Below are 21,230 nucleotides of genomic sequence, written 5' to 3'. Positions count from 1 at the left end.
TGATGGCAACTCGCAAAATGTTTCAAGTATACTCATTTGCCGCAATTTAATAACACTGTTTAAAGTGACATCCTTAGACAAAAACAGAGAAGTAATTTTGTTTTCATGGCTAAAAAAAACTTCCAAGTCAAACTGTCTACTTTGACAGGAAATGAAAAGTCTAGAAAAGAGATCCCAATCACTGTTTATGTTCTTCAGCTTTGGTTTTTGACATAGACATTTCCAGTTTCATTTTACGGCTACAATAGGAAATTGTTCTTTTTTATCTGGTTATAAAAGGCAGATTTTCCTTTTTCATAAAAATCTTTTTGTGTTTTCGTAGAGTCTTCATGATGTCGTCCATCTGTTTTAGAATTAATAAAAACACTATTTCGTTCAAATTCATCTACCAGTCTACTGACATCCATTCATCCATCGTCTCAAGGGGATTTTCGGAAGCACCACCATCGCTCTTCACAATTGCATTATTCTGTGTTTGTGCCTGATCAATTGTGATATTAGAAAAAAAACTTGCGGGCTTACTTACAGTGAAATTACCATTGGAACATTGTTGGTGATGCTCGCGAAGGGAAGTCATATCTCGGAGATGGACCCGTAACCGTCGAACATAATTTTAATGATCTGGCCAAAAAAATTACGGTATCATGCTTGATATGGACTGTTTGTGATGTACGATATCTGACTCATAAAATGGGCGTAAGCCGAAAGAACAAAAATTCTTAATTCATAATTGAACAACAGATATTAAACTGTGGTCGAGTCTACACAGAGTCATGAGATATATTTTCTGCGTTTAGACATTATTGGTTCAAGCAAAACACACGCATTTATCTGATTCGCATGTCTAGACCTAGATTCATTTGAATATATATGAAAATAATATGACGTTCTATGTGTGGCAATGTCGGCTTCAGTGAGGGGAACAAGTGCATCCACTTTCAGGCAATATATCCCCCTGAATTTTAAAACAAGCCATTTTAATGTACTTTCCACCAAACATAACGATACACTTATCTTCTCCGTACAAATCTGGCCATTCATACTGAACTTACTTACCCACTATAAAAAGTGGTTGATCTGCAGCTATAATTGATGTTTGGCAGGAATTTTGAAAGTTTAACCACTTTTTTCACGTATCCATCGTATGATTGATCAATTCAACTGAATGGGGATGTTTTCAAACAGTGGCATCATAGAAGTTACAGTAACTTGAATAGAAGAGTATATTTTTAGAGGAGTGAAATGACGACCAAGAAATGTTAACGAAATTCAAATCCTCCCCTGTTACATGAACCATGATTTACATCAGTGTGCCCTGGTGGTGGGTGCAAATCGCTTTGTATGTCTTTAAATAGTTTGCGCATGCGCAAAATTGATAAACGTATTTGTTTCATAACCCTAAATAAATGTATCAAACCAATTCATAATATCATTAAAAATCCAAAAGCACCAAGTAAATAGTAAATAGTTCAAATGGTTAAGTGGGAGTTTTGTCACATTTTTGCCCATGCGCAAACCATGAAGAGTCAAATATTTATTTCTATTAAATACGACAAATCCAAGGAATGTCGCCACCAAACCATTTAATATTTTTCACTAAAAGAAGGTCAAGGAACAAGTCTCGCAGAAAAATTAGTATTTTGAACTCGAAAAAACAGCCATTTTTGAAAAAGGCCGCGGCCATCTTGAAAAAAAATGTTTTTTTTTCATGGCCAGCAGTTTTTTCTTAATAGTATCTAATAATGATGCTTCGTGCTAATTTTCATGCTTGCATCATCATTTGCACAATTCCCTCGATTTTGCTTGCTAATATCTTCCACTACTTAGGCAAAATAATGATTTTTTGATTTTTTTTCTTCTAATAGAAATATAGAACATATGTATGTAGAAATATGCACATAATACGCATTTCAATGTACAAATAGTTTCCAATTTAACTAGACCTTAGTGAACAAATTGCCTCCAATTAATATATGCTGACTACAGATTTTCCCAAATAACAATTATATACGTTATTTAAAAAATGCGTTTCTTTTTCCATGAGCGTGTGTATTTAAAAGGAATGGAATATATCAAAGGTTTTTTTGGTGCAATCAATTGACTGCCACCCATTATTCCATAGTATTGACAGAACGAAATAATAATTGTCATAGTCATCAGTTTTCATAAGGGAATCGATTGTCAATCTCCTGTTGTTAGATTTTAAACAGATTTTACAGTGTTTTTAGAAACACGTTTCTGTAATTTTGCATAATTTGCAGTCTATAATTTGTTTACAGAACATATAAACTTTTCATAAATTCTCAATGGACCTATGCACATGTATAATTTACTATAACGTAGTAACATATAAAATGATGCATTACACTCGACTTTAAATAGTATTTACCCGATTTGATTTACATGTATCTACTCCTTGTGTACTCGCAGTTCGAACCCAAATTAATGAAGTACTACATGCAACTGTTTCTCGACATTAAATAACTGTTAATCATTGAACAACGCTTACACAAATAGTTTCTATTTAATTTACAATTCCAAAGTTCAACTTAGTCATTGAGCTTCTATTTATTCTTTCTAAAGTCACTTATAAGATATGTAGAGACAAATTATTTTAGTGATTTGTGGATATTTATTTTTTTAATACATATCTAGTTGCAAATATTAAGGTTGAGGATGTAATGCTCAAGAATAGTTATAGACTAGTAAATAGAAACATGCTATAACTTTGTATCAAATTTTATCATTATATAATTCTGACAGGATGTAGAAAAGGCCTAATTCAAATACACTGTGAAGGTTTTTCATTTTATATATTTCAAAATATATGTGCTTAATAAAAAATGAAGAAACGTAAACAGCATAGGAAAATAGGAGCTTGTTATACACATTTATCTTTCAGATTTTAAATTATTATAATAATGAGTTGTCTATCTTTCAATTACGTTTAAGACAAGAGTTCTTATCTCCCATGCCCGTTTTGACAAGAAGCATCTAAGAGAGACAACTCCACTTTGATCCTATATTTCAGTTGGGATGATAATAAAATAACAAGGGTACACTATCAGTCATTGAGATTTTGTATTCACAGAGAAAATCGAAAGTTAATGTTGTAATAGGGATGATAATGAAATAATAAGGGTACACTATCAGTCATTGAGATCTTGTATTCACAGAGAAAATCGAAAGTTAATATTATAATAGGGATGATAATGAAATAACAAGGGTACACTATCAGTCATTGAGATCTTGTATTCACAGAGAAAATCGAAAGTTAATGTTGTAATAGGGATGATAATGAAATAATAAGGGTACACTATCAGTCATTGAGATCTTGTATTCACAGAGGAAATCGAAAGTTAGTGTTGTAATAGTGGTTATAATAAAATAACAAGTGTTCACAATGAGTCATTGATATCTTGTATCCACAGAGGAAATTGAAAGTTAGTGTTGTAATAGGGGTGATAATAAAGTAACAATGTTACATAATCAGTCATTGATATTTTTTATTCACAGAGGAAATCGAAGGAAGTGTTATAGTCAGAGTGATACTAAAATAACAGGGTACATAATCAGTCATTGAGATCTTGTTTTACCAGAAGAAATCGAAAGTAAGTGCTATAGTCGGGGTGATAATAAAATAACAACGGTACAAAATCAGTCATTGAGATCTTGAATTTACAGAGGAAATCGAAAGTTAATGTTGTAATAGGGATGATAATGAAATAATAAGGGTACACAATCAGTCAGTGAGATCTTGTATTCACAGAGGAAATCGAAAGTGATTGTTGTAATATGAATGATAATAAAATAACGATGGTACACGACCAGCCATTGAGATCTTGCATTCACAAAGGAAATTGAAAGTTATTGTTGTAATTTTGAAATAACAAGGTTACACAATCAGTCATTGAGATCTTTTATCTACAGAGGAAATCGAAAGTTAGTGTAGTAATAGGGGTAATAATAAAATAACAAAGGTACACAGTCAGTCATTGAGATTTTTTATTCACAGAGGAAATCGAAAGTTATTGGTGTAATAGGGCTGATAATAAAATAACAGTGGTACACAATAAATCATTGATATCTTGTATCCACAGAGGAAATTAAAAGTAAGTGTTGTAATAGGGGTGATACTAAAATAACAATGGTACACAATCAGTGATTGAGATCTTTTATTTACAGAGGAAATCGAAAGTAAGTGATCACCCCTAGTTTTTGGTGGGGTGTGTGTTGTTTATTCTTTGTTTTCTATGTTGTGTCATGTGTACTATTGTTTGTCTGTTTGTCTTTTTCATTTTTAGCCTCGGCGTTGTCGTTTTATTTTAGATTTATGAGTTTGACTGACCCTTTGGTATCTTTCGTCCCTCTTTTAGTGTTTGTCATTCATCAGCATGAAAAACAAACCCGTTGCTTTTAAATTCTACACCGTTAGTTTTATTCCATACCATAGGGTTTGCGCTTTGGTCAGCCGATCTAAAGGTGTCTTACAAAACATTGTTTAAAAATGAGTTATACTATTGACTGGACCGATGACAGGACAAATACAGAACCGAATGGAAAATGCTCATGTTTTTTTTTATATCTCAAATGATTTATCTCAAATTTGATATTTGATAAAATTCCGCCTATAATACACAAACAAGAGAAAGCACACTAATGTTGTTTAAAACAATTCGAAAACGTCATCTGACCATCACTTGGCCAACATCATCAATGACCGGACTCAATAGAAAATGTTTCTTTCTTCTCTGTTTCTAAAAGGATTAATCTCAAATTTGAAAGATAATTAGATTTCATGATTTAATACCTAAAAAAGAATAAAAATAAATGAATCAAGTATTTGAAGTTTGTGAAAACGTGACCTAACCAACGTTGACAATGACCTGACCGATCTAAAGTTGTGATGTCCTTGTTATTTTATTTTTAAAAAGTAAAATGTTGAATTTTTGCTATTAACTCAAAAGATACTTTTTTTTCCTAACCGACGTTGACTGTGACATGACCGACCGGGAACATGCATATTTATCTATCTATAGGATTTACTTCAAAGACATAGAAACATTTAGAATGAAACAGTGTTCCAATTGTTCAACTTTTAAAGACTATTATTGTTATATCTTTGTATTGCAACTAGATCACTAATAAAACAAATAACAAGGGTACACAATCAAACAATGAGATTTTGTATTCACAGAGGGAACTGCGAGTTAGTGTTGTAATAGGGTTGATAACAAAAAAAAAGGGTACACTATCAGTCATTGAGATATTGTATTCACAGAGAAAATCGAAAATTAGTGCTGTAATAGGGATGGTAATACAATAACAAAGGTTCACAATCAGTCATTAATATATTGAATTTACAGAGGAAATCGAAAGTTAGTGTTGTAAAAGGGATGATCATGAAATAACAAGTGTACACAGTCAAGCATTGACATTTTGTACTCACAAAAAAAGTCAAACATGTCAAAAAAACGTTTAAATACAAATCTCAAATGTGTATATCACCTAATACTTACTCTGAGGCATAATTCAAACTTTAGATTTAAAGATAGCAAGAGAAAACTACGTCAATGTTTGAAAAAAATGTTTGTCAGCAAATATAGTTTTGTTTGTACTTAATTGTTAATATTTAAAACTACCACGATATCCTACACAGACTCGGGCATACACCAGGTATAGTCCGCAAACATAGTTATTTACTGTTATGTTAATATTTTAAACTACCACGATATCCTACATAAGGCTCGGGCATACCTCAGGTATAGTCCTCAAACATAGCTATTTACTTTTAATTAAATATTTTAAACTACCACTATGTCCTACACAAGGCTCGGGCATACCTCAGGTATAGTCTGCAAACATAGTTATTTACTTTTATGTAAATATTTTAAACGACCACGATATCCTACACAAGACTCAAGCATGTCTCAAACATAGTCTGCAAACATAGTGATACTTGTATGTAAATATTTAAAACTTTCACAATATCGTACACAAGGCTCGGGTATACCTGAGGTATAGTCTGCAAACATAGTTATTTAATTGTATGTAAATATTTAAAACTTCCTCCGGAATCTAGTTATTTATTTTAATGCAAATATTTTAAACTATCATGATATCCTACACAAGGCTTGGACATACTTCAGGTATAGGCTGCAAAAATAATTATTTTTTGTTTCTGAAAATATTAAAAAAGAAAATATTGGTCAGTTGACATGTTTGCAAGCTTTCAATGTGTATTTAAATTATGGCTTCCGGTTCTGTTATGTATTACCTTATTGAAACTTATTATTTTTTAAAATTGAGATACAGTATTTTTCATTTGAATAATCTTTTGGGGGCTTTTTTTTTATTTAGTCCTGTCACTGGTACAGTCTTTAGCGTAACCTATATTTAGATAATACTTTGTACGAAATATTTTGATAGTTTGACAAAAGTGCAAAACTTACGATATGGAACGAAAAATCTTCAGGTTTTTCATACCATATGCATAACGAATCAGCGTGTTAGTTCTTACAACCAACGTGTTGAAAATGATAACCAACAAGTTGAAAATGATAACCAACAAGTTGAAAGTAAAATCCAAAGTATTGGAAGTTAAAAACAACACGTTTTAAGTGAAAACAAACGCGCAGATAGTAATACCAAAGCGTTGAAATTTGTATACGGTATGGCTTATACCGCCATTAACACGAACGGCTACTGATATACTTGTACATTTGTACACAGTCAAAATTTATGGACGTTAATTTCACCTGAATCTCACATGAAATATACGTGAAAAATTCATGTGAGATTCCCCTCAAAACAGTCTTATACATAAAATTCACGTTAAAATGTTCATGTGAACTTCTCATGATTTGATATTAACATAAAATCACGTGAAAACACGAATTTCACAGAAAAAAAATGGTATTTTTCATGATTTTTTTTAAGTTTGAAAATATAAAATATAAATGTTATTTGAATAACGATATTCTAAAAATTTATTTGAATCTCAAATGAAAAATTCATTATAGGATTTTCACGTGAAATTCACGTGAGTTTTATTTGAAATTCATATGAAACGCGCATAACTGATTTCACGTATAAACTTGAGATGAGATTTACGAGAATTTCACAAGAGATCCAAATGAATTTAAATTCAAATCAAATTGATGTTAGTGAAATTTGCCAGTATACACAATGTAGCACCTACTTTAATAGAACAAAAAAGGTTTAAATACTAGTGTGTAACTAAGAATGTACCACAACTTGCTGTTGTCAACTTCTTATGAACAATGGCAGTCAGATTTTTTAAAATATAACAAAACTAAATTCAATATGCCTCATATGACAGATCTATATTGTAAAAGAAAATGTATGGAATCAATAAATTCCTTTCGCTACAACGAGTAAACTAGGATACTATTATACAAAATGGTTGCATGTATTTGTTATAATTCAAAGATGATTTACTTTAGTTCTAAATAATTACTATAATTTAACTAAGGAGTTAAAACAACATGTTAACATCAAGAACACATTCATTTTTGTTAACATTTAGTTTTGAAAGAAAACAAACTTTGTTATTTATTATGTATATCGGACTTTTTTTAAACAACACTATATATTTATTCATGAAATATGCGTGTTACCTTTTTTCACTTCTGATTAGATACATAATATGATTTGTAAATGGAAAAACCTAAGATTGTTAGGAAATAATTCAGACCAAACTAATTTTTGGCAAACATTTTGTATCCAAAGACTAATTGCTTTAATAATACTCTAAAATTTAAATTTGATTTTATAATTAACTCATAAATACTTTTCCAAAATTTTTCTAAAAGTCGACAAGAAATTAAAAAGTGGTTATAATCTTCTTTTTCGTTACATACACTTAATAGACTGTCATTCTTCTGTTTCCATTTAAACAATAATTGTTTTGTTGATAATATGAATTGTAAAAGTTTCCATCTATATATTTTTAACTTAGTTTCTTTTAAATAATGAAACATGAAAACATGCATGTAGTTGGTTAATACTAAGGTTCTAATTAATTTGTAAAATACGCATCCATTTGCTAACACCAATTGATGGTTCAGATTTATCTTTACAAATTGACTTATATAATATATTTGTTGAAAAGCTTGCAGCTTCAATGTAATTAACTTTCCAGATTATGTTCTGTCTAGGAACATTTACAATACTTTTTATAGAACTTTCAGACTGTAACATCTTAAGCCAGTTTTTTGGATTTTTTTTTTTTAAAGATGTTTATTTCTGCAATCCAATTATGCTTGCATTCTATTTTTTTCCAGAATAAAATGTTGAGATATATTACCAGTGTCGTCTATAATATCATTGACAAATATCAAGTAACTCTTAATCCAATTTTCAAAAATCACAGTTTTATTTTCAAAATTAATCTGTTTGTTCCCCCAAATTACCTGTTTCCTTTCTTCTGTGAAGTTGGTAGGTTTTTTTTGTTTGTCCACCGCCTGATATTACCCAAAATTTAAATGCTTCTCTATAAAATTCAGGGATATTTTGATATATTCTAGAATTTCTTCTCAAAACTTTCAAAATTCATCTTAAAAATCAACCAATTAATACCAACCACGCTGAGATATTTTAATGGAATCAACTTCCAGTTTGACATATCATTTCTTATGAGTTTACTTACCCAAGATGCTTTTAGAGACATAAATTACTTTGTATGTCGATCATTTGTAACCCCCCTTCTTCGTTTCACTTTATCATGGTATTTCTTTTAACCTTATCTGGTTTACCATCCCAGATGTATTTATAACATTTACTTTCTATTTCATTTCTGAATTTCTCCGGAAATGTACAGGCACTTGCCAAAAATATAAAAAAATGGCAAAACTAATGTTTTTATAATAAGAATTTTCCAGATTAAAGTAAAATTACGTGTCCCCCATAAATGAAATAATTTATTCATTTTCTCAATTTTATTCTTCCAGTTTAATTTTTCGCATTCTTCTCTGTTATGACTAAAATATATTCCCAATGCTTTGACTGGTGAGTTTGTCCAATAAATCCCAGCTACCTTATCTTCACTATTTTTCAGTTTTCCTATCCATATACCCTCTGTTTAATTTTTATTCAAAGTTAACCCAGAAAATGATTAAAAATTATCGGGTAAAATTTGGCAAGACATATAAAATAACACATGACACACCGGTCGGGTTGCTTATGTTAGTACAAACCTGGTAAATAGTCTTATTTGGAAGGTCAAATTCTAGAACAGAAAACGGACATCTCAGTACCAGAATCTATGACAAAAGAGACTATTTTAATTTTGAAATTATAAATTTCCACCACCTTGGTAGCAATATACCAACTTCACCTGCATATGGTATAGTATATACATTTCCCAACTTAATCGATATTCAAGAGCTTGCAGCTCCTTTTCAGAATTTGTAAAACGACATTAGTGTCTGAGCAGAAATTGACGAAGAAGGGGTATGTCAAAGAACGGCTCGTCAGCTTTCTAAAAAAGTTCATCGGAAGGTATCAAGACCTTGTTGATAAATATTCCGTATCAACTTTACAAATAATACATGATGGTCTTGATGTATATATTCTCCATACTGACGTTGTTTATAATTATATAAACAATGTATTTGATAGCACACACGTCAGTTGTAATAAAAAAGTAAAGACAATTTTTTTTTTTAAGTGCTATAATATTTATTTGAATTTAACATTTGTTAGAGATACATGAAGTACCGGTACTTAGTTTTAGTTTTTTTTCCAAGAAAAAAGTAATTGTTTGGTTGGTAAAATGTTGAGCAGAAATGTCCATCTTAACATTTTGAATTTATTATCTAGTATATAATAAAAATTATAATTTAGCAGTTGTTGTCTTTTGTTTGTGTTGTTTTCCAAGATAAATATGTTGTCCCATTTTTGAAATCCTATTGGTTTTTCATAATATCTTTTTAAGACAATGTAAGAGGGAGATGTAAATGTCTTTGGAGGAAATGTTTTTAAGTGATACCATTTTTCCTTTTTTATCTTTAAATTTATATTCGGAGTCAATAGCAACTTTTGTTTTTATTGATTCTTCTTTAGTTAGCTCTTGTAACCACTGTTTTGGTATTGCTTTCATTAATTTAGAATATTCCGAAAACCAGTTAGCATGACAGGAAAGTTTATCTTAGATCAGGTTTTGATTAAATTTTCCTTTATTATCAATAATGTCATTTAAAAAAAGAATTTTACTGTTTATCCAGTTTTTGAAAATGAGACATTTACCGTTTAATTTGATATTTTTATTGCCCATATAAGCTGCTGTCTAATTTGTTTATATGATAGATGATCTGATTCTTTTTCAGATTTTGAATTGATCCTTGATATGATTATTCTTAAGTAAAATTGTGGAATTAGTTCTGTCAGTTTATAGACAAAATTAATATTGTTGAAATTCATTTTAAATATAAGGAATTCTTGTCAAAATTTATCAACATAAAAATTTGGTAATACTTTACAATTTGGTGATAGATCTTCGTTATCGATAAGTTTTTTTTACCCAACTAATATTTATCGCTTCTAGATATTTATCCATGTTTATCATTTTAAGCCCGCCAGCATGGTAATTTTTACTTATTATATCCCTTATAACTTTTTCTGATTTATTATTCCATCATGTCCATATAAAACTGTATATTATTTTTTTTAAATTTTACTAGGTATTCGTTATCAATTTCGGTAACAGATGCAACATAAGTAATATTCGGTAAGATTAATAATTTAACAAGAGTTATCTTACCTAACATAGTTAAATTTCTTTTATTCCAATCTTTAATTATTTTTTTCAGATTTTTCGTATTGTCGTTGCAAGTTTAATCTTTTACACTCATTTTTATTAAGTTCAAAGTATATTCCCAGAACCTTTTTAGGTTTTTGTGTAAAATTAATGTTTTCAACTTTATCTTTGCAGGACTATAAATTGCCGAGCAATATTCATTCTGTTTTATTTCGGTTAAGCTTTAGGCATGAAAGTGATCCAAAAATTTCTATAATATTCAGAGTTAATGACACTTCTTGTTTTGAATTTAAAAATAAAGTGGTGTCGTCGTCTGGAAGCTGGCTTAGTTTTAAGGTGTGAGTTTTATTATCTAGTTTAATTTGAAAACCTTTAAAAATTTTATTTTGTCTTAATCTACTGGCTAAAATTTCGACAGCAATGACGAAAATTATAGAACTCGCGGGACACCCCTGACGGATTCCGCGCTCAATATTGAAGGGTCTTGAAATCCAGCCATTATTTAATATGCAATCCTTAATATCTGTGTATAAAGTATTTATCCACCCCAAAAGAGATTCCTGGAAACCAAATGTCTTTAAAGAACAATACATAAATTCCCATTCTAGCGAGTCAAATGCCTTTGTGAAGTCTAAAAACAAAATTGCTCCATCTACATTGAATTTTTCCGAATAATCTATAATATCTTGGACTTGTCTAAAATTAAATCCAATATATCTGTTTTTTACATAACCGTTTTGATCACTATGAATGATTTTATGCAATAGTGGTTTCAGTCTTTGTGCAAGAGGGTATGCTATAAATTTGGTATCTACATTTAGTAAGGTAATTGGTCTATAATTATCTTAATTTAAAGGGTCGTTTTTCTTGTATATAAGGGTAATTAATCCTAGTTTCTGAGAATTTGTCAATTCTTTTTTTTTCATAGCAATTATTAAAAACATCTACAGCAAAGTTTAGTAAGTTGGACCAGAAAGCTCTATAAAATTCAATTGAGAGACCATCGGTACAGTCCTTGGATGGTGTAAACTTCCCACTAACACCATACACCATTACACCATACACCATACACCATACCCCATTACACCATACACCTTGTACCATTACACCATACACGTTACACCTTTGCACCATACACCTTACACTTAACACTATACACCATTCTTCATTCTATCTACATGATCCGAAATTACCCATAATGCAATTAAATTTTAAATATTAAGATATTTATTATATTTATGCTTACAATCCAAAAAAATAAAACAAAAAAAAACTTCGTTTGCAACCAATGAAAGGTCGTACACTATCGTTCACACCATTCCCTATCGCACGTTACACAATCACACAATTCCTCATACACCATTACACTATTCCCCTTACACCATACACCATAGCACCATACACCTTACACCATTGCACCATATGCCATACACCATTACACCATACACGTTGTTGTGGGAAGTTTACACCATCAAAGGGCTGTACCTGGTGTTTTATTAAGTTTCATTTTAAAAACAGATTTTGTACATTCCTCTAGTGTCAGGTTGCCGTCAATTTCATTACCTTTCTGTGTACTTAATTTGTAATTTATTTTAGTTTTTTCAATATAATTTTCAATTTCTCTTAAATCAGGGTTAGTTGACTTATATAAATTGACATAATAATTTCTCCCCGTTTCTAATATTTTGCCTTGATCTTCTGTTATTTCTCCTTTACTGTCCCTTATAGCAGTAATGTTTTTCCTTGTTTGTCTTGATATTTTTAATCCCAAGAAATATTTTGTACTTTTTTCGCCCTCTTCTATTCATTTAACTCGTGATCTTATTTGTGCCTCTTTTATTTTATCTGAATATAGAGTTTGTAGCGTTTCTTCTGTTTTATTTATTGAATCTATTATATTTGGCAAATTATTATTTTTTCCACCCAGGTTGTTGTCATGAATTTAATTCAAAAGTTTAAGTTCTTTTTTTCTAATTTTGTAAGTCATCTCTTTTTTGTTTAGCTTTTAATTTACAATGTTCTATAGTTTTTTCTCTTACTTCTATTTTAAAGAGACCCACACGATTGCTAGACTTTTTTTAATTTTTTAATTTTTCATATTTATCTATCAAAGTATTTATTTTTATTTTGTATGATTCGTCATTAAGAATATTGTTGTTTAATTTGAAGTATCCCTTTCCTTTGTTCCCTTGCCAATGATTAATTTTAAGTGAAATCGCTAAGTGATCTGAATATTGAATTGTTGCAGGTCGTATATCAGTGCTGAGTACTCTTGGTCTCACATCTTTACTTAATAGAAAATAATCAATTCTACTAGGTACTTCATTCTTTTTTTCCTTTTCCATGTATATTGCGTTTTATTTGGATTTATTGCTCTCCATATATCTATAACTTTTAGTTTTTTTTATCAGAGTTTTAAGCCCATTTGTCTTATTTTTAATTTGTGTGTTGATCTTTTCTTTTACTTTTTCTATCTTTTATATGAAGCGTTTCATTCATATCACCGCCTATGATAATTATATCAAGACTATATTTTTCAATGACACTTAAAGCTTTTTTAAAGAATATATTTCTATCTTCACATGTGTTTGGGGCATAAAGGTTTACAAAGGTAAATATATTTTTTATCGATTTCTGTGTTGATTAAAACAATTCTTCCGTCTTGATCTTCATATTTATCTATGATTTCATGCTTAATTTTTTGTTTGATATAAATCGAAACACCTCTTGATTGTGTGCTTCCAAAACTATGATATAAATCGCCCGTAAATTCTTTATCTATTGAATTGCTCGAAAAATGTGTTTCTTGTAAAAATATTATGTTGCATTTTTGTTGTTTTATCCATTCTTTTAGTCTAATTCTTTTTTCATATTTTCTTAACCCCTGACAATTTAAAGAACATATATGCAATGGATTAAGTGACATCTTGGTCTTGGTTTTGTTTTTAAAAAAAAAGTATTTGATACATATATATATTTCAAGACAATTGTTTAGTATAATGTATATAATATAATTGTATCTTGATTCCCGTCGAGGAGACAAATCCTAATACAAATATAATCTGACAAGTACGGTGACCAATAGTTGTTTATTTTTGTGTCCTTTTGGTATCTTGTGGAGAGTTGTCGCATTGACATTCATACCACATCTTCTTTTTTTATATAATCTGACAAGTATTGATTTTTTAATTGTTTGACAAATACAACAAAAAGTGTGTTTTCAGCAACAACTTATCAATAAATTATATCAGATGTTTACAAAAGAATATTAGCAGTACACAAAGTAATACGTGTATGAGTGGCCGTTCGTATCATTGTCGAGTGGATGCACTTGACTCCAATCTAAATTGTCAAGTAATGTTAGTTTTCCTATCAAAGGTCGGTGGTTTTCTCCGGGCACTTCGGATTCCTCAACCGATAAAAAGTTGCCGACACGAAATATCCCAATAGCGGTGCTAAAAAAGTGGCGTTAAAACACCAAAAATCAAATCAAATCAAATTGTGTCATTTGCAGTATAAACATATCGTATGCAATTTTCATCGCGTAGTTTTATATTTTTAACGCGTTTGTTTTCACTTTCAACGAGTTGGTTCTAAAAACAAATGCGTTGATTCGTCATTCATCAGTATGAATAACCAACCCGTTGGTTTTAAATTCTACACCATTAGTTGTATCCCATACCGTAGGGTTTGCACTTTGGTCAGCCGATCAATAACTTTCTCACAAATATTGTATAAATATTGGTTACCCTTATGACTTGACCGATGACAGGACAAATACAGAACCGAATGAAAAATGCGCATATTTTCTTTTATATCTCAAATGATTTATCTCAAATTTGATATATGATAAAATTCTGCCTATAATATACAGATATAAGAAAACAAAACAATGTTTTTTTAAAACAATTCTGAAACGTTATCTGACAATGACCTGACCAACATCGAACTGACAAAACAAAATGAGTCTTACTTTTTTGTTTCTAAAAGGATTCATCTCAAATTTGAAATATAATAAGATTTCATGATTTAATACATAAATAAGAATAAAAATAAACGAATGAAGTATTTAAAATTTGTGAAAACGTGACCTAACCAACGTTGACAATGACCTGACCGATTCAAAGTTGTGATGTCCTTGTTATTTTATTTTTAAAAGGTAACTTGATAAATTTTGGCCATTAATTTAAAGGAGAATTTAAAAAAAAAGATTTGATCTAACCGACGTTGACTGTGACCTGACTGTTATTATGACCAGGAACATGAACATTTACCTATCTATATAATATAGAATTTGCTTCAATTTCATAGACACATTCAGAATGAAACACTGTTCCAAATGTTCCTCTTTTACAGACTATTCTTGTTATATCTTATTATTGCAATTAGATAACTAGCTTCATCAAACAGTCATCAACAATGGACATCATGAAGGGAATACAAAGTAAAAGTAAATTCATAGGTGATCTTGTACTAACAGAAGAGTTACAATATTGAAAGAGTTGTAATAGTGGTGATTACAAAATAAAAAAGGGTTCACAATCAATCATTAAGGTTTTGTATTCACAGAGGAAATCGACAGTTAGTGTTGTAATAAGGTTGATAACAAAATAACAAGGGTACACAATCAATCATTGAGGTTTTGTACTCACAAAGGAGAGTCAATCATTTCAAAGTAATATTTTTATAATTTTCAAATTTAACTTTTATGTAAATATTTAAAACTTCCACGGTATCCTACACATGGCTCGGGCATACCTCATGTATATTCTGCAAACATAGTTATGTACTTTGATGTAAATATTCAAAACTTCCACGGTATCCTACACATGGCTCGGGCACACCTCATGTATAGTCCGCAAACATAGTTATGTACTTTTATGTAAATATTTAAAACTTCCACGGTATCCTACACATGGCTCGGGCATACCTCAGGTATAGTCTGCAAAATACTTTGATGTAAGACAATAACAATCAAAACCAAGGAGTAAACAAAGACTCACAAAACCAAAGGACATTTACATCAACAGTTATAAATAATCATTAAGAAACAACACGAACTCCACTAAAACCCGGGAGTGAAATCAGGTACTCCAGAAGTGTAAGCATTTCCTTCACCGTATACGGCACCCGTCGTGTGTTATTTCTTTGTTCAGTTCGGTAATGATGGAAGGTTATTATGACTGATGAAGAATATCAGATATGATTTCTGACACACTTTTGTCATAATGGCCAATCAGCTCATGATGGCGACCGTAAAATTTCTTGAGTGATTACCCTAATTTGATTGATTCATAAATATTAAAACAACAACAATATCCTACACAATTTGGTTTTCAATTTCAACGGGTTGGTTTTTGCTGCATTCACGAGAAATTCACAAGAACATTTAAGCGTTCGTTTCATGTATAAGATCGTTTGAGTTGAATCTCACCTGAAAACTTTCACACGAATTTCACAATTGAAAATTTGAATTTGTATTTTTCATGATTTTTATTAAATTTGAATATTTATTGGAAGTACAATGTTCACGTGAAATTCACGTGAGTTTTACATGAGATTCACATGAAACTCGCATTAAATGATTTAGCGTATAAATTCGATTGAGATGAGATTTACGAGAAATTCACGAGAGATTCACATGAATTTAAATTCAAGTGAAACTGATGTAAGTAAAATTTGCCAGAACAAAACCTACTTCAATATAACAAGTAAAGGTTAAGATAATAGTGAGTTATTAAGAATGTACCACAACTTGTTCTTATCAACTTCTCAACAATGACAGTCAGATATTTTAAAAAAATCAGACAAAAATATCACAAAACTAAATCAAATATGCCTCATATGACTGAGATTCATTGATTGAAAACAAATTGTATGAACTAACCAAATCAATAAATTCCTTTCGCTACAACATTTTACAAAATTATTAAAGGTATTTGCTTTAATTCAAAATGATTTAAATTATTTCTTACGAATTACATGAATTAATATTATCTGAATAAGGAGTTACCACAACATATTCTCATGCAAAACATATCAATTTTTGATAACATTATTTTTGTAAGAAACAAACTTGGTGATTAATCATGTTTTATGGGATAACATTTGACAAAACATATAAAATGACACATGTGGCAACGGTCTGGTTGATTATGTTAGTACAAACTCTGTTACCAAGTATAATTTGGATGGTCACATTCTAGAAAAGGGAACAAGATTGTGTTAACTATATTAGAAATATATCAAAGTGGTCTGATTTACGTAAAATGATTTTGTATTCATTCACAGTAAATATGAGAAGGATAAAAATAAAATCATAATTACATTGCTCCGTGCATCTCTTTGACAGCCCACAGTGATTAGGTACTGGACTATCTGTAAGTTCCCTTGCTGGGCAGCGATAATTAATGGTGTACTTCCAAGCTGTAATATCAACACATATAACAGATATTATAACTTCAGTCGTAGACGGGATGGCATAAATATGAACAACATATAAAACATACAAATCCGTTGACAACATAAAAACAGAAGGAGTACTTATTTGACTTACTTTATTTTGAGATATCAGAATTAAATTTATTCAATACATTTCAAAATACTGATGAAAGACTGATTTGTTTTAAGATGAGATATACTCAAATACAAATAAAATCTAACAATAAAGCAAAAAGCTGTTGGTCAAAAAATATTGTTGCATTAAATCTGTTTTAACAATAGTAATTTAGGAAACAGATTGATGTAGACACTTGTAGCCTGTTCATAATCCTTTGTGAATATGAATAAATATATTGTAATTTTATAATTCATAATCAAATATTGTTTCCATTAAAAGTATCTGACTAATTATGTCAACGAAACGTGTTCTTATCAGCATATTCAAACAGATGTTAACGAAACAAGAATGTACAATATCTGTTAATTCGTTCCATGTCTGTATATTCTATATAAACAACATATCCCCATCATCAGCACTATTCTAGTAAATACAATTTTGCTACAGAAATGTATAGATAGAATAAAGAGATATAGGAAGATGTGGTGTGAGTGCCATTGAGACAACTCTCCATCCAAATAACAATTTATAAAAGTAAACCATTATAGGTCAATGCACGGCCTTCAACACGGAGCCTTGGCTGACACTGAACAAAAAGCTATAAAGGGTCCCAAAATTCCTAGTGTAAAACCCTCCAAACGGGAAAACCAACGGTCTAATCTATATAAAAAAGGAGAAACCAGATAAACGTATAAACAACATAAACAAACGTCAACTACTGTACATTAGATTCCTGACTAATGACAGGTGCAAACATTTGCAGCGGGATTAAACTTTTTTTTTGGTACCAAACCTTCTCCCTTTTTCTGAAACAATAGCATAACATCACAATATAGAAAACCATAAAAGAGTATACGACAGTTTTTTTTTTTAAATAAATTTTAGAATGTATAACTTGTTAAAATTTTAGATTTCTATCAATTAGACAAGTAAGTAAAAACATCTCTTTATGTTATTGAAACGACTATTTTTGTTATTATTTTTTATCTAATCATGTTTTAATTTTGCCATTAGATTAGGGACTTTCCGTTTTAAAATTTTCTCGGAATTTGGTATGTTTGTAATACTATCTTACCTAAAACTTTAACACAACTGGTCAAATTCTTAAAAAAAAAGGACAATAAAATGTTTAAAAAATATTTTCGTTGTAAGAAAACAAAACAAAACAAAGAATGATTCAGTGCAAAAAGACCTGTACAATACGACCCACATGTTTATAATCCAACACATATTTATTGTTTATTAAACCTATCTGACTAACAACATTAGTTTGTGGTGATTCAGAATAAAAAGAAGATGGATCGGACCAAGTAGCTTCTTAACCACAGCAATAAATGGAAGAAATGCAGTTATCTTTCACGTGCAGTAATTGAAACTAGTATTTTTTCCAATTGATGATATTAACATATAAAAAAACATCACATACTGTGTCTTCAACTGGACAATGTTGTGTAAAATATATCAATACAATACAAATCGCTGAAATCAATGGTCAAAACAAAGTAAGATGAACAGCTTCTCTCTTCTAGAAAAATTAACAGCTAATTGATATGCTGACACTGTATTAAAATCGGTTGTGTGTAAACTAAAGAGGGACGAAACAAAGGTTCAATTTGTTTGAAATGTTTTGTTTTATTGAATTGAACAGGATCTTCAAAGAAGTCGGAATTCAGCCAGATTCTTGTCAATTTTCTTTGAATTGGTGGATATCATCATCAGAAAAGTGAGAATTAATTCGGATCCTTATCAACAATATGTGAATTTATCAGGACCTCGTCAAAAGTTGTCGATGATTCATTATTTAAATTGTGTGAATTTATCAGAATCCTCGTGAGTAGTCTTTTAATTGGTGACGATTCATTACATCTAAATGCGAAAATATCATCATGGATGAAAGTATATGTCAATTCATTATCAGTGAAGTGTGCCAGACGAAGATGCATTATAAGCGTGCATTTAAGAGGAATTATCAGTATTTATATGTGCATTTAAGAAGATTGGTTATCAGGGATGGGAATATTACATGATTTTATCAAAACAATAAAATCACAAAAATACAGAACTCAGAGGAAAATCAAATCGGAAAGTCCCTAAACAAACATGAAAATTGTCAGTTGTGTATAGATATAGGATGATGTGGTATGCGTGCCAATTAGACAACTTTCCATCCACATAACAATCTATGAAAGTAAATCATTATAGGTCAAGGTACGGCTTTCAACACGGAGTCTTGGCTCACACCGAACAGTAAGTTATCAAGAGCCCAAAAAAACTACTCCTGTAGAATCATTCAATCGGGAAAACCAACGGTCTAATCTATATAAAAACGAGAAACGAAAATACGTATGAACTATATAAACAGACGACAACTACTGTACATCAGATTCCTGTATATTTTTCAGTGAACTGGACATTTATTCGAAGTCAGTGTCAGTGTAAACTTCCTTCAAAACGGTCAGTTGAAAAATATGGAAAAAGAAAAGTAATCAATGGACTCAGAAGAATCACCGCAAAAATATAATCCAGCTTTATATAGTCTGAGATATTATTTACATATTAGTGATATAATTTATGCTTAATTAATATTATCGAATTTAGGTGTTTAAACAATAGTATTCAAGTAATTTACAAGAGAATAGTTTTGTGATAGTATAACATGTTTACAGTGAATAACAAAGACATGTACAGTAAGTTTGGCATGTAAGAAAGAACTATGAATACTTAGTAATTTTCAATTTGATTTTTCCCCGCAATTTTGTAATGCTACATACACTCTGATGGAAGTTCTTATCATACCTTGTCTTTTTATCAATTTTAATCCTACTTTATAAAAAAAAGCGAATATTCTAAAGTAAGAATCATTTCAAATAGAAAATTTAAAAATATTAACATGCTATGAAAATAAATCTTGACAGTAATAGCAATACAAATAACACATACTAAATAGATACAAAATGTAAATATTTATAATGATTTTGAAGTTTAAAAATAGAAATGTGATTTGTATAACGATATTTTACAAAATCATGTGAATTTCACATGAAAAAATCATTATGGGATTTTCTCCTGAATTTACGTGAGTTTTACGTGAGATTCATATGCAACTCGCATTAACTGATTGTACGTATAAACTTGAAATGAGATTTACGAGAATTTCACGTGAGATCCACATGAATTTAAATTCACATGAAATTGATGTTAGTGAAATATGACAGTTAAGTACCTACTAATATACCAAATAAAAGTTTATATACTAGTGGATAACTTATAATGTACCCCATTCGTACTAATCAACTTCTCCTGAACAATGGCAGTCAGATATTTTCAAAAATCAGAAACAAAAATCACAAAATTAAATGCAATATGCCACATATGACTGAGATCCATTTATACTTAAACAAATTGTATGAAATTACGCAATCAATAAATTACTTTCGCTACAACATTTTACAAAATGACTACATGTATTTGCTATAATTCAAAGATGATTTCATTAGTTATAAACAAATAATTGTATCTGACTAAGGAATAAACACAACATATTCTCATCCAGAACACATCCGATTTTTGATAAAATAATTTTGTAAGAAAACAAACTTGGTTATTTATCATGTCTATCGGATAAAATTTGTTAAGCCAAATAACATGACACCGGACAGGTTGCTTATGTTAGTAAAAAACGATAACAAGTATAATTTGGTAAGTCACATTCAAGAAACGGAACAGGATTGTAGTTACCCTATTAAGAACATGTGAAAAATACAAACAGTGTATATAATAGCACACACGTCAGTTGTAACAAAAAAGTATAGACATTTTTCTGGTCTGATGTACATGTATAATACTACAATTATAAAAAATGAACATCAAGAAAGGAAAACAAAAAAAAGT

The 21,230-nt window shown here is 30.0% G+C and overlaps 1 protein-coding gene across 1 annotated transcript in view; it reads right to left on the bottom strand.

The window, feature by feature from the left end:
• Positions 1 to 21,230, bottom strand: part of LOC139494657 (uncharacterized) — a 98,327-nt gene that overhangs the window by 56,656 nt on the left and 20,441 nt on the right. The window contains exon 5 of the mRNA XM_071282818.1: positions 17,108 to 17,206. Within this exon, the coding sequence (XP_071138919.1) occupies positions 17,108 to 17,206 (99 nt within the window). The remainder of the gene's footprint in view (positions 1 to 17,107; positions 17,207 to 21,230) is intronic.

Source organism: Mytilus edulis, chromosome 11 (genome assembly GCF_963676685.1).
Source record: "Mytilus edulis chromosome 11, xbMytEdul2.2, whole genome shotgun sequence".
Classification (NCBI taxonomy): domain Eukaryota; kingdom Metazoa; phylum Mollusca; class Bivalvia; order Mytilida; family Mytilidae; genus Mytilus; species Mytilus edulis.
The sequence above is the reverse complement of the archived record's forward strand: the minus strand, read 5'-3'. Positions and strand labels throughout refer to the sequence as shown.